The sequence below is a fragment of the Mastomys coucha genome, unplaced genomic scaffold (genome assembly GCF_008632895.1).
Source record: "Mastomys coucha isolate ucsf_1 unplaced genomic scaffold, UCSF_Mcou_1 pScaffold4, whole genome shotgun sequence".
Lineage (NCBI taxonomy): Eukaryota > Metazoa > Chordata > Mammalia > Rodentia > Muridae > Mastomys > Mastomys coucha.
The window spans coordinates 3,321,016-3,334,152 of NW_022196910.1; the positions used below are offsets into that span (position 1 = coordinate 3,321,016).

Here is a 13,137-nt window from a genome sequence, read left to right on the forward strand (position 1 = left end):
AACTTGCTGACTTATTCATTATATAAACCAATTGCTGCTCCCCTCTTTATTCCCCCATCCCCTTCTCCTCAGAGAGGGTGAGCCTCCAGGATATCAGCCCACCCTGGCACATTAAATCTCTGCAAATGCGTCTTCTCCCACTGAAGTGAGACATGGCAGCCCAGTTGAGAAACGGATTCCACAGACAGGCAACAGCTTTAATGACAGCCCTTGCTCCAGTTTTGGGGGGATCCACATGGATACTGAGCTGCAGAGCTGCTACATATGTGTCAAGGGCCTTGGTCCAGCCCATGTATGTTCTTTGGTTGGTGGCTCAGTCTCTGAGAGTCTGAGGGCATAAATCTTAATCGAATGAGTTGCTTGCCATGTACAGTTGAAATGAAATGATAAGAACTCCAAAAAGTAAACAGAATGAAGTCTGTCTACCATTTGACTAGAGTTCCAGGGTCCAGGAGTCTCTCTCCCTTGGAGATGTGGTGACGAGTAGATTGTTCATGCTCCAGTGGAAGGCCACATGCATATAGGCACCATAAATTGTCCTCATAAGGTATTAATAACAAAAAGAAAACAAAAGAGACGACATAAAGCTAGGAGGAACATGAAGAGAGACTCCTTATAATTTCCTCACAAAGAGTCTTTTTAGGGCACTCTTAACATCTTTATTCCTAAGACTATAGATGAAAGGGTTCATCATAGGGGTAACAACAGTGTACAAGACTGAGGCTGTTGCACCTGCTTGTGAGCTGTGGTTTGCAGCAGAACTGAGGTACACTCCTAGGCCTGTGCAGTAAAATAAAGAGACAACTAATAGATGAGATGCACAGGTGGAGAATGCCTTGTACTTCCCCTGAATTGAGGAGATTGCACGTATGGAGGACACTATCTTGAAGTAAGAATAGAAGATACCAGCAAGAGGAACAGTAGCCAGCAGCACAAGTGTAAAATATATCACCAGATCATAAAGAAATGCATCAGAACAAGTGAGTTGGATCACCTGGTTAGGTTCACAGAAGAAGTGTGGGATTTCCAGCTGTGTGCAGAAGGGCAGCTCCAACATCATGAAGCTTTGAAACAAGGCATGCAGAACACTTACAATCCAAGACACCAGAACCAGAAATCCACAGAGCTGGTAGTTCATGATAACTGTGTAGTGCATGGGGTGACAGATGGCCACATAGCGGTCATAGGCCATGATCGTCAGCAAGAAGTTGTCCAATTCTACAAAAAGTAAGAAAAAGCATATCTGGGTAATGCACCCTGCATAGGTCATGACCTTGTTTTGAGTCTGGATGTTCACTAACATCTTTGGAACAGTAGTTGAAATGAAACAGATGTCCACAAAGGACAGGTTAGACAGGAAGAAATACATAGGGGTATGCAGTCGGGGGCCTGAAATGATAGCCAGAATAATGAACATGTTTCCACCAACAGTAACCAGGTACATAGAGAGGAAAAGACCATAAATAAGGGGTTGCAAGTCTTTGTTTTCTGAAAGTCCAAGGAGAAGGAATTCTGAAACTCTTGTCCTGTTACTGGAGTCCATGTGTTGAATCTTTCTACAAATAAAGAGAAAACACAACAGCTATTCTCCACACAAATAGATATTTTTCACATAGATAAAAATGGTATTTTTTAGCAAATAACATAATTTTGCACTTTGTCATGGATCTAATACTTTTAGGACATTCTGTGCTATAACTTAGGAGGAATTCCTATCCCTCTATGAGCCCTTTTCCCTGAGAGATCATGTATATTACAGATTTAATAAGAATTTTTCTTTTCAATACTTTGTAATATATGGGAAGGGACCACATTACAGGCACCAAGCAATAATTAAAGGTGAATGCTTATATACCTATAACCCAGGCACTCTGGAGGCTGAAACAAAAGGATTACTATGAGTTCATTATCAACACAGGCTACAACTGTGTGAGACTTCCTGATAAAAATTAGGATTCAAGGCCTGATACGCAGAAAGAAAATCATGGTAAACACTATAAAACAAATGTACAAAAAATGCCTAGAGGGGTTATAGGTCCTTGTACGGAGCATACTACTGTTAGTTTTCTTGGTGACTGTTTTGTGAAATTGCTTTCTACACATATACATTTGTAGCCCTAAATTTGTGCTGCTCTTAACCTGGGTCAGAGTAGTTTCTTTTTGGTGTAGGTAGTAGTGAATAAAGAGCTTTATAAACTGGTGGACATGCTGAGAATAAGTGACTGTGGGGTGGAAGATCACTATCTGTATCAACCTCCATGCATCCAAGGCTCAGATAACATCAACAGTAATAGAACAAAGAGAACATAAGAGAAAACATAAGAACCAGAGGATGAGGAGAGTTAGGAAAGGCTGGCCTCTGGGCATGACATTACTGTTATGCACATAATTTCATAGCACCTGTAGTTACCTAGATGAGACCTGTGTAAGATCAAGCCAGGCAACAACAACAACAACAAAAACAAAAACAACAACAAAAAACACAGGATGGTTGTAGGAGGAACTAACTCCCAGCAAAGGAATTGTTGGTAGTTGATGGCTGCTGGTTGGGGAGACAATCACTTTTCTTTGAGGTTGGGACCACTGCTATCTTGTTCACATCTCAGAGGATTCTCCTACATCCTCGCACTTCTGGGAAGCTCCAACTGGAGTTAATGGGATATTACAAAAGAGAGAATACGAATGCTGGGAGAAAGAGGTGTTTGGTCCAGGGCCAGATGGAATAGGAAATGTTGGTGGTTTGATCAAGCTATGTTGCATATAATTATGATGTTTTCAAAGGATAAATATAAAATATTGTTTAAAAAAAGAAAAAAATGACTTATAGCCCAACAAAGTATGGCTGTGCAACTGCATGTCCTTGTGTGCATGCCTTTGTATTTCTTTGTCTCTGTGTGTCTGTGTGTCTGTGTGCTTCTCTGTGTTTGTCTGTGTATATATCTGTGTGTCTCCATGTGCATGTTTGTGGATGTCTGCGTCTCTGTGTGGAATGCTCACAAATGTGTCTGAGGATCAAACCTAGGGTTTGTGCATACTAACCTTGTGATTATTTACCTATGCTTTCAGCTATGGAGGATGCTAATATTATGAATGACTGGATAAGGATAACAAGGAAGAAGACATTGAAATAGAGACTTTGTGTGGCCAGGAGATTTATTTCACCTGCTAGTGCCAAATTCATTGATGGCTGTTTGTTTCAGATGTTTGAAACCACCAAGGAGACAATGAGAAAGACAAAATATAATGAAAGCTGGTGCCAGAAAATGATGGTCAATAATGTAGTCTGAATGCTGTTAAAATGCAAGACAGGGGGAGACTCGTTCACATCATGTTTTCCTTGCTTTTAAGTTCCTTGCAGAGGCATGCTATGAATTGAAATAAATGACCTGCTATCTGTTATCGATAATTGAAATCTCCAGTCGTTATAAGAATAACTTTTCAGTACGGACATCCAGAATCTCTCCTCTGAGGAGTGCTTGTCAACAAACAAATTACCATGGTGGCCCTCTGAGGCTGTTTCCACCAAATCTTCCTCACTGTCTACCGTCACTGACAACTCCACAACATACCCAGGAGAATTTGCTCATAACTACCAATTATTAAAACTTTATTTTGCAATCTGTTTTTGAAGCACTATTTTGTAAAATATGTCAAAACAATAAATATTTTCAACCATCAGTGACTGAATAATTAAGTTATGTCCATCCAGTGGAAATGACATAAATATAATGAAATAAATAAATAAATTGGTGATGTGACCAAGCTATGTTGCATATATGTATGAAGTTTTTAAATAATGAATATAAAATATTGCTTTAAAAAATAACTGATAGCTTAATGAAGTGTGTCTGTGGAACTGTGTGTCCTTGTATTCATGCCTTTGTGTTTGTCTAAGTGTGTATCTTTGTCTCTGTGTGTCTGTGTGTCTGTATGTGCTTCTCTGTGGTTTTCAGCGTATATATCTGTGACTCTCCATGTGCCTGTTTGTGGATGTCTGTGTCTGTGTGTGAATGCCCACAAATATGTCTGAGGATCAAACCTATGGTTTGGGCTTTCATAAATACAATGAAAGCAAGACAGCAGTATGGGGAATACGTATGTGATAAGAATAATCAGAAATATAACTAATAAAAATTGTGGTTTCTACAAAACCACATACAAAATACATATGCACACTGACAAGATTGTATAGATATTCAAAAACATAGAATCTATAAGTAGCTTCTATGACATTATTCTGTTTTCATGTTCTCAGGGTGTGGAGAATAGTAAGGTAACTACTCTAATACAGCATATATTTTCTCATAATATGTTTAAAATATTTCTTTTTAAACTAATAAAAATTAGAATTTAACACAATGTAATGATGAATGTTTCTTGAGCCATAAATGCTGATTGACTAGATTTTATGACTACAAACGTTCACGCCATATCCCACACAGTCATGCTGAAGAGTCAAGGCAGCTAGACATCATACCAAAGATCACTGTGAGTACAAAGGTAAATTTTAAAACAACACTATTTTATCTCCCTTTCGTTTTCATGTTTTTGCGCTTCCAAATTCAATACACAAGAGACTCATTCCAAAAGTTATTACAACTATAAAAATCATAACATGCATGATAGCAAATATCAATTTTTAAAAATTAACATGATAATGCCTTAATAAACCAGAAAACTTAAAATTTTAAAATCCATAAATAGAAAGAAAAACTATATTAATAGTAGTTTTATGAATATGAATGCTGGTAGTGCCTGTAGGATATGTTCTTATTTTCCATCAAAAATGTTATATTATGTCCATAATTGTGTCTCACATCTTTAATACCAATGCACTAATAAACTGTATTCTTTTTTGTGCTAAGCCATGGCGAATACCTTCTTTGTGTATTTCAGTGTGTTTTGTGGTTTTCTTTCTCTCCCTACACAAAAATACTTCCAGAGGCCTGGAAATAAAATAATATAAAGCAGCTAATTTATTTCAAGGTATGCATGAAATTTTATAATAGATATGTGCCATATTTTAGATGGTTTTTCATATTCTTTCTTATTAATTTGCTATTACATCACACTAGAAAAATACTTTCTTAGTTTCAAATAGTAGTTCTCAACCAAGAGTGACATGGTTTCCCAAAGGGCATTGAGCCTTGTCTTAAGACATCTTTGTCTGCCACACATGAGAGTGAGATGCTACATGAGAGCCTCACATCAAGAATATTTTGGCTCATCCCACATACAGACACCAAACCCAGACACTACTGTGATGCCAAGAAGTGCTTGCTGACCAGGAGCATGACATAGCTGTCTCCTGAGAGGCTCTGCCAGAGCCTGACAAATACAGAGTGGATGCGCTCAGCCAACCATTGGATGGAGCACAGGTTCCCCAATGGAGGAGGTAGTGAAAGGACTGAAGGAGCTGAAGGGGTTTGCAACTCCATAGGAAGAACAACAATGTTAACCAACAAGAACCTCTAGAGTTCCCAAGAACTAAACCACCAACTAAAGAGTACACATGGAGGACCCATGGCTTCAGCAGCATATGTAGCAGAGGATGGCCTTATCTGGCATCAATAGGAAGGGGAAGCCTTTGGTCCTAGGAAGATTCAGTCCACAGCATAGGGGAATGGTAGGGCAGTGAAGCAGGAGTGGGTAGGTGTATAGGGGAGCACCTTCATAAAAGCAGGAAGAAGATGGGTTTAGGGGATTTGCAGAGGGGAAACTGGGAAGGGGGAATAACATTTGCAATGTAAATAAATAAAATCACCAATTTTTTTTTAAAGAATGTTCTGGCTTAAATTACAGAATGGCTGTGCTTTTGTTATTCACAATACTTGTTGACTGTCATCTCCCTATTGCCTGTCTTCAAGCCATATTTTTGTCAGAACTATTAGAGTATCAATTTTATCTTTAAAAATTTCACCTCCATTCAATTTAATGGCTCTTTACATTTTGTACCCTTGAACGAAATTTTTGAAAAAACTATCTTCTTAAACAATTAGTGACTAGTGGTTAAAAAAAAGTTACATAATCCCACACTATTTTTATTTCCTTATTTTTAAAATTACAATTTATTTTCATATTTGTGCTCATTAATGTCCATGCCTGTGTGTGTAGTCAGAGAACAACTTTCAGGAATCAGTTCTTTCCTTCACACATTCCTTCAGATTTCTGTATATATGGAATAACTAAATGAAAAGAAGAAGTTTGTATAAAAGTAAACCCAACACTTTATTGGAAATTTTGCATTGAAGAGCAAAAATATGATACACAACTGGATGTGAAAAGAAAGAACTTGTTCAGGTCCTGAAAAGAAAAGAAAAGAAAAGAAAAGAAATGACTAACATATGCTCTAATTGTGTTCAAGCTCACAGATATTGATCAATTGCAACATAAGTCTTTAAGATCCACATTGATCCATCTGTTATATAATTCTATTTTCTGTGAAGAATTCTAGTTAGAGTGAAAGACATTACTTTAAAAAGTGTATCTTAAGAAATTATATTGTAAGATAAGATTTGAAAAAAAAAAACTTTTACTGATCTTTCTCATCAACACAGAAGCACAGTCAAGTCTGTCTGATCTAAAACACAAAAATTGTTTAATTTTATTGCATTTTCCCTCCAGGAAGAACACCTTACTTACCCTGGGACTGTTTGTGCTCCTTTACTGAAGCAATATGCTTGTCTGTTCCTCTTAGCCACTACTCCCCTTTCTCTATGTATGTCTGTGCATGTGGTATGTGCGTGTGTGTGTGTGTGTGTGTGTTCATGTTTGCATCTGTGAGTGCACATGTGTACATGTGCAGGTACAGGCCTAAGGTTAATGTCTGGAACCATACTATATCCCACTTCCATATTAATCCTTGAAGTAGGGTCTCTCCATCAAACCCATAGCTCACTGATATGACTGGTCTGGCCAGCCAGCCTGCTCAGAGAACTGCCACCTCTGTCTTCTTTCATTTACATGAGCTCTGAAAACCCAAATTCTGATTTGCATGCTTCTGTGCAAGCACTTTAAACACTGGGCTATCTCCCTATTACCGGTATTTCTCTTTCCATTTGAGCTTCTGTTATTGTCATTTCATTGTCAACAATGAATCCTGCATCAAACAGTTCAATGCTCATTTCTTTTACTAGCACAAGCTAAGAATACCCAAGATACAACCCATAAACCATAAGGAGCTTAAGAAAAAGGAAGACTAAAATGTAGATGCTTCAATCCTACATAGAACGGAGAACAAAATAATCACAGGAGACAGGGCGAGAAAGGATCCTGGGAGGAAGAGAGGAGGGGGAGGGAAAAAAAGGAGGCCAGGATAAGGTATTGAAAGGGACAGGAGAAAAGTACAGAGGGTAAGGAAATTGAATAGAAACATGTAGCAGTAGGGGGTGGGGAACTGGGTGTAGCCACTAGAAAATTCCAGACACTAGGGAAACAAGAGGCTCCCAAGACCCAACAAGGATGACTTTAGAAAAAAAATCACAAAGAGTACATAGAATCTGTAGAGATCACCTCCAGTAGACAGGCACAGTCCCCCAGTTGAGTGATGGGGCCGCCCATCCATCTCAAAACGTTTAACCCAGAAATGTTCCTGTCCAAAGGAAATACAGGGACAAAAAATGGAACAGAGACTAAAAGAAAGGGCATTCAGAGACAGCCCCACATCCATCCCATCTGCAGACACCAAATTCCCACACTACTGCTGATGCCAAGAAGCGCTTGACAACATAGCCTGGCATGGCTGTTCCCTGAAAGAGTCTACTATCATCTGACCAATACAGATGCAGATGCTTACAGCCAACCATCGGACCGAACCTGGGGACGTCAATGGAAGACCTAGGGGAAGGACTGAAGGAGCTCAAGGGGATTGCAACCCCATAGGGAGAACATTATCAACTGGACTACCCAGAGCTCCCAGAGACTAAACCACCAAAGAGAATACATAGAAGGAGCCATGGCTCCAGATACATATGTAGCAAAGAATTGCCTTATCTGACATCAATGAGAGGGAAGGCCCTTGGTCTTGTGGAAGCTTGATGCTCCAGCATAGGGGAATGCTAGAGCAGTGAGGCAAGAGTGGGTGAGTGGATAGAGGAGCACCCTCACAGAGGCAAAGGGGAGGGAGGGATGGGGGATTGTGGAGAGTTAACCATATCATTTGAAATGTAAACAAGTAAAATGATTAATAAAGAAGAAAAATGAATAAGTGACGTAGTATGAGTAAATAATGAATCTTAAAGCCGGCAAACCCAGCAATCCCACTCTGGACTAGGAGCCTGACTCTCAGCTGACGTCAGATTCCGTTCTCTTCTCCTTCCCTGCAGTATCTCCTGTGTTCTCAGACTCACCTGGACCCACGGCGGGGGAGGAAGGTCTCTCTATAGAAGGTCAAAATTCTTCCTGATGCCAGAAGATGGATACTGAAGCTCTGTCTTATTCAGGACAGCAGAAAGGAGTCAAGCGTTTGTCCCCTGTGGAGACTTAAGAAATCAAAAGAGATCTTATGTGCTGTCCAGGTCAAGACTGCTCAGTCAAAGGGTTGTCAGAGGAGGCAATTGCAGCTCCCTATATCTGCCCACTAGCCACACTCTTCCTCTGCTTAAATCATCCTATTGCCACCTGATCTCCCAGTGGGGCCCTTGCTTGGAAAGGGAAGAGTCTTGCTCAGTGATTCTGTTCCCAATAGAGCAGTTTATCATTAAAAATGATGGTTTTTATTCCTCCTCCATAGACATCTGACCTTCTAGCATATTTTTACCCTAGTATGTATGGTATTATGATCCCTCTGACCCTAGAAATAACATTACTTATATCATCTATATACTTTTGGTTTAAAGTCTGCTTTATTAGAGTCTAGAGATGGCTCAATTGTTAAGAGCAATTGGTGCTCTAGCAGAGGACCCACGTTCAATTTCTAGTACTCACAAGGTGTTTCACAATTCGTGACTTCGGATCCAGAGGATCTGACACCCTCTTCTGCCCTTTGTAGGCACCCACCACAGAAATGCAGGCAGGCAGATACTCATAAGTACAAAATAAAAAATGAGAAAAAAGGCTACTTTATCAGACATTAGAGTTTCTAGGCTAAATTGAATTAGTCTATCATTCATTGTTTAATAAGATGGCTTCCACCCTTTAATTCTCAGATTGTAGGTATCTTTATGTGTGTGTGCTATTTTTTAAAAGCATACTAGGATCTAGGGTTTAGTTTCATTATATATATATTTTCTCTTTATTTTGTGCGTTTGTGAGTGTGGGTGGGTAGGTAGATAGATGCTCGTGCCAGGACCTCATTTGGAAGCCAGAGGACAACTTTTAGATTCAGTTGTCTCCTTATACTACCTGGGTCCCCAGGATCAAACCAAGTTTGTCAGCTTAGCATCAGGTGCTTTCACATTTCTGGCCTGGATCTTGCTTGATAACCCAGTTAGCTAGTCTGAGTCTCTAGCTTGATGAGTTTGGGCCGCTTACATTTAAGGTTATTTAGAGATGCTTACTAGTTCTGGTCCGATCTTGTTTTGTGTTGTTTGTCTACTTGCTATTCTAGCATTCAAAAAACAGTATCAGTATCAGATTTTTCTGGTTTACTATATTACACACAGTGGATTCTTTCCCACTTCTCTATGTGTTTTTCTCAAGAAATAGGCCATCCCACTAAAGAAAACTGACTTTTTCCTTCCAGTGTTCAGCAGCTCCTCAGCTAAGGCTTAGGTCTCATGAGTCGTTTCCCATTCTACACTGGAGTGCTGATTTTATTGGCTTGATATTGTCCAGGCTTTACGTCAAAAGCCACAGTTGTGGAGATATCTCCACCTCTGATCATGTGTATTTAAGGTTCCCAATGGCACTCACTGGCATGTCTTCTCTCTCTCTAAACTTGAAAAACATTTTGCTGTGATTTTATCAAATACCTTCTCCACTGATTTTGTACTTCTCCCTGATCCATTTCTTTCCCAATATTGTGTATAACAATTCTTGGGAACTGTGATTGTAGGATTGTCATTTCTTCACTAATGTTTCTAAACAGTATTTCTTCAGCCTTGTCTACAATTTCTGGTAGTATTTCCACACATATTCAAATTTACTGGAGGTGTTTTCTTTGGGCTTTAAATTCAGTGTATCAAATTTTCCATAATCAACACTTATATATGTTTTTTATAATCTCAGTTTCTTTGCTGAATTTTTCTTTCCTGTTGCTTTTGAAGCGACACATTGATTTCCCATACGTCTTTTACTCACTTCCCTTTGTAAATCCTTTATTGATTTATTATGTTTCTTGTTTTCCTTTTATGGTCACATATCTTTTTTGCCAGCAAACTTTTTAAATCTTGGTGTGGAACTTTCTCCTCTTCTGCATTATATTCAGTAACAGAGGCCTAGAAATCTTATTGAGTAGCCAAAATATTACAACCTTCCAATTCCCAGTTCCATTTATAGAGAACTCGGTACTGTCACAGCAATGACACCAAAGTATAAAATATGTAAATGTACACTAAAGAGCAATTAGATCATACTCAATGTCACCAATGGCAACAAAACAGAAAATGGTAAATATGCTTGGTATAAACTCAAAAGTCGTTTAGGGAAAAGGGTAGAAGTGGTAAAGCAAGGAGTCAGAGAAACCAAAAATCAAGGTTAAGTAAAAGAAAGAAATCAGAAGACTGAGAAAAAAATGAAGCTTTTACTTCTCCTGCTTCCACAGGAGAGCCATATGCTGGGGGCCTGTCTGAGCTGGTTCATTATTTTACAGTTCCCCACCTTCAGCACTCTACTTTTATCAGCGAGCTTACCTTTGTGAATTTCCAAACCTTTACTTGCTAGAGAAGAGTATTTTGCATTTCCTTATCCTAACTGGCTGAGCAGCTTCTAGTCCATCATCTCGCCTAGAATTCTGCAGTATTTCTTAACTCGTAACTTTTGTCTTTGTTTGTTTATATCAATGAACTTCATTCTCTGAAAGTTTTTTACATTAATATAGTGTGTTCTGGTTAATCTTTCATGACCTTCTTTTATTTCCCTTCCACTCCTGTCTCTTTTTCCTTAAAACTCTATTTTTATATTCAATTTTTTGTTTTGTTCCACACAGTAGAAATATATTAACTTCCTTTTTCTGTTTTCACTCCAGACTGTCCAATGCCCTCTCCATTCTCAAGTTGATAGCCTCATCTTCTTTAACTATTACCATTGCATATATAAGCCCTTTCAGCGTACGCATGCAGTGCTGCCTACTCAGTATTGGCTAACATATATGTATGCATTTTTGTGTTTAATATACCTTATTGATATTCTTTTCCTTAGCCTTTTTGTCTTTCAATGTATGCATTCTTTGTGATTGCATTCTAGTTTCATTTTTGTAGTTGTAATAAAATATTCTGGCAAAGAACAACGTAAGAGATAGAGGCTTCTTTTTTTCTCTTTGCTTTTTTGAGATAGGGTTTCTCTGTGTAGCCCTGGCTGTCCTGGAACTCACTCTATAGACCAGGCTGGCCTCAAACTCAGAGATCCACCTGCCTCTCCCTTCCAAGTGCTGGGATTAAAGGCGTGTGCCACCACCGCCCAGCCTGAGATAGAGGCTTTTTCCTTTGAAATTTTAGTTATCCATGGGCAGATAGGCCCTTGGTCTTGTGAAGACTCAACGTGCCAGTGTAGAGGAATGCCAGGACAGGGAAGTGGGAGTGGGTGGGTTGGCGAGCAGGGGGAGGCAGGGATGGGATAGGGGGTTTTTGGAGGAGAAACCAGGAGGTGGGATAACATTTGAAATGTAAATAAAAAAAATATCTAATAAAAGAAATTTTACTTATAATTCATTATTTATATATGTCATATAGTGCTGTGAATACACCTTCACAAGTTTGATGTCTTCTTGTACTTCCTTAAAAAAAAACTAAAAATAAAAGTTATTTATAACCAAGTTTCTGCTGCAAAGGCTAAGAATCCCCAGGAACCTTATAGCTTGAGAACAAAGGGAGTCTACAGATGACAGCCACCTCATCTACTGTCCTAGGTGGACAGAACCTAGTACCAGGAAAAAGCACAGACAGTGTGGTAGGAAAGGTTCAATTCCAGCTTTCTCATTCTCCCACTCAGGAAGTGATTCATACTAGATCCAAAGTCAGGTTCTTATTCACCAGGGAAAAAGTCCTCGCAAGGATGACTATAGATACATATTTGGCTACACAGGGTGCAATGCACTCATGATGGAGCCCTAGAAGGCAGCCAGATCTCCAAATCTGCTCCAACGCAGCCTGCTTTAGTGACATCTAACTCACCTAGAAGATAGGTGACCTTGGGGTACCTAGTCTTTCATGAATGGTGCCTCCAAATGCCCCCTACTTACATGTTTTCACTTAGAGAAGATAATTTTAGTGATGACAAAGAATTACTCTCATAAAATTCTACCATGTTTATCTAAACAAGAACTGAATATTTTCAGCATCAACTGACATCATAATGTAGATGTGGAAATCTCCTGAAAGGGAGAATTTTCATATTCCTCTGAGATAAGTTCCCTGATTAGTTATGTAATAACACATGGTCATTCAGCCCTAGAAATACACTGGCAATACTGAAGGACTCAACAATTTGCATTTATATTTATTCAAACATTTGTTTGTAAGCAAAATGATTAAGGAAAAGGAGACTATAAATTTTGGGTACTAAGTGGTATGGACAGGAGGAAAAATGATGTGAATATATGCTAAATAAGTATTCAAAATTTTAAAGTAACTAGGTTACAATTAATTTAGACATATTACATTATAATAGCACAAATTATGTGTAGAAAGTACTAAGATTGAGATGGGGAGAGGTCAAAATTTCAACACTTTTTTTCTTCTTTAAATTAAAAACAAATGTATTTTATCTTATGTGCTTGAGTATTTTGCCGGTATATATGTACATCCCTGATGCTGTAAACATCAGAAGAGGGTGTCAAATATGCTTAAAACTGGGGTTATAGACTGTTGTGAGCAGCCATGTGGGTGGTAGAAATGTCACCCATATCCTAGGCAAAAAGTGTAAGTGCTGTTAACCTCTGCCTCCAGCACTTAGAATTAGAATTTAAGTTCTTAAATGTGGAGAGCTGCGAAGCACCGCACCTCAAAGATGGCGCTGGCCGCCGCCCCCCGCCAGTCTGAT

At 38.9% G+C, this 13,137-nt stretch overlaps 1 protein-coding gene across 1 annotated transcript; it reads right to left on the bottom strand.

The window, feature by feature from the left end:
• Nucleotides 1–590: 590 nt before the first annotated feature.
• Nucleotides 591–8,561, bottom strand: LOC116075916 (olfactory receptor 1078). The gene is made up of 3 exons (XM_031349435.1): nt 8,349–8,561; nt 4,879–4,946; nt 591–1,556 (listed from the first exon to the last, which is right to left on the bottom strand). Exon 3 carries the CDS (start codon nt 1,541–1,543, stop codon nt 614–616), a length of 930 nt encoding a protein of 309 aa, XP_031205295.1. The 5' UTR covers nt 1,544–1,556; nt 4,879–4,946; nt 8,349–8,561; the 3' UTR covers nt 591–613.
• Between the last annotated feature and the right edge of the window lie 4,576 nt (nt 8,562–13,137).

Coding starts and splice junctions, on each gene's coding strand:
- LOC116075916 (XM_031349435.1), bottom strand. CDS start 1,543: ATGGACTCCAGTAACAGGACAAGAGTTTCAGAATTCCTTCTCCTTGGA.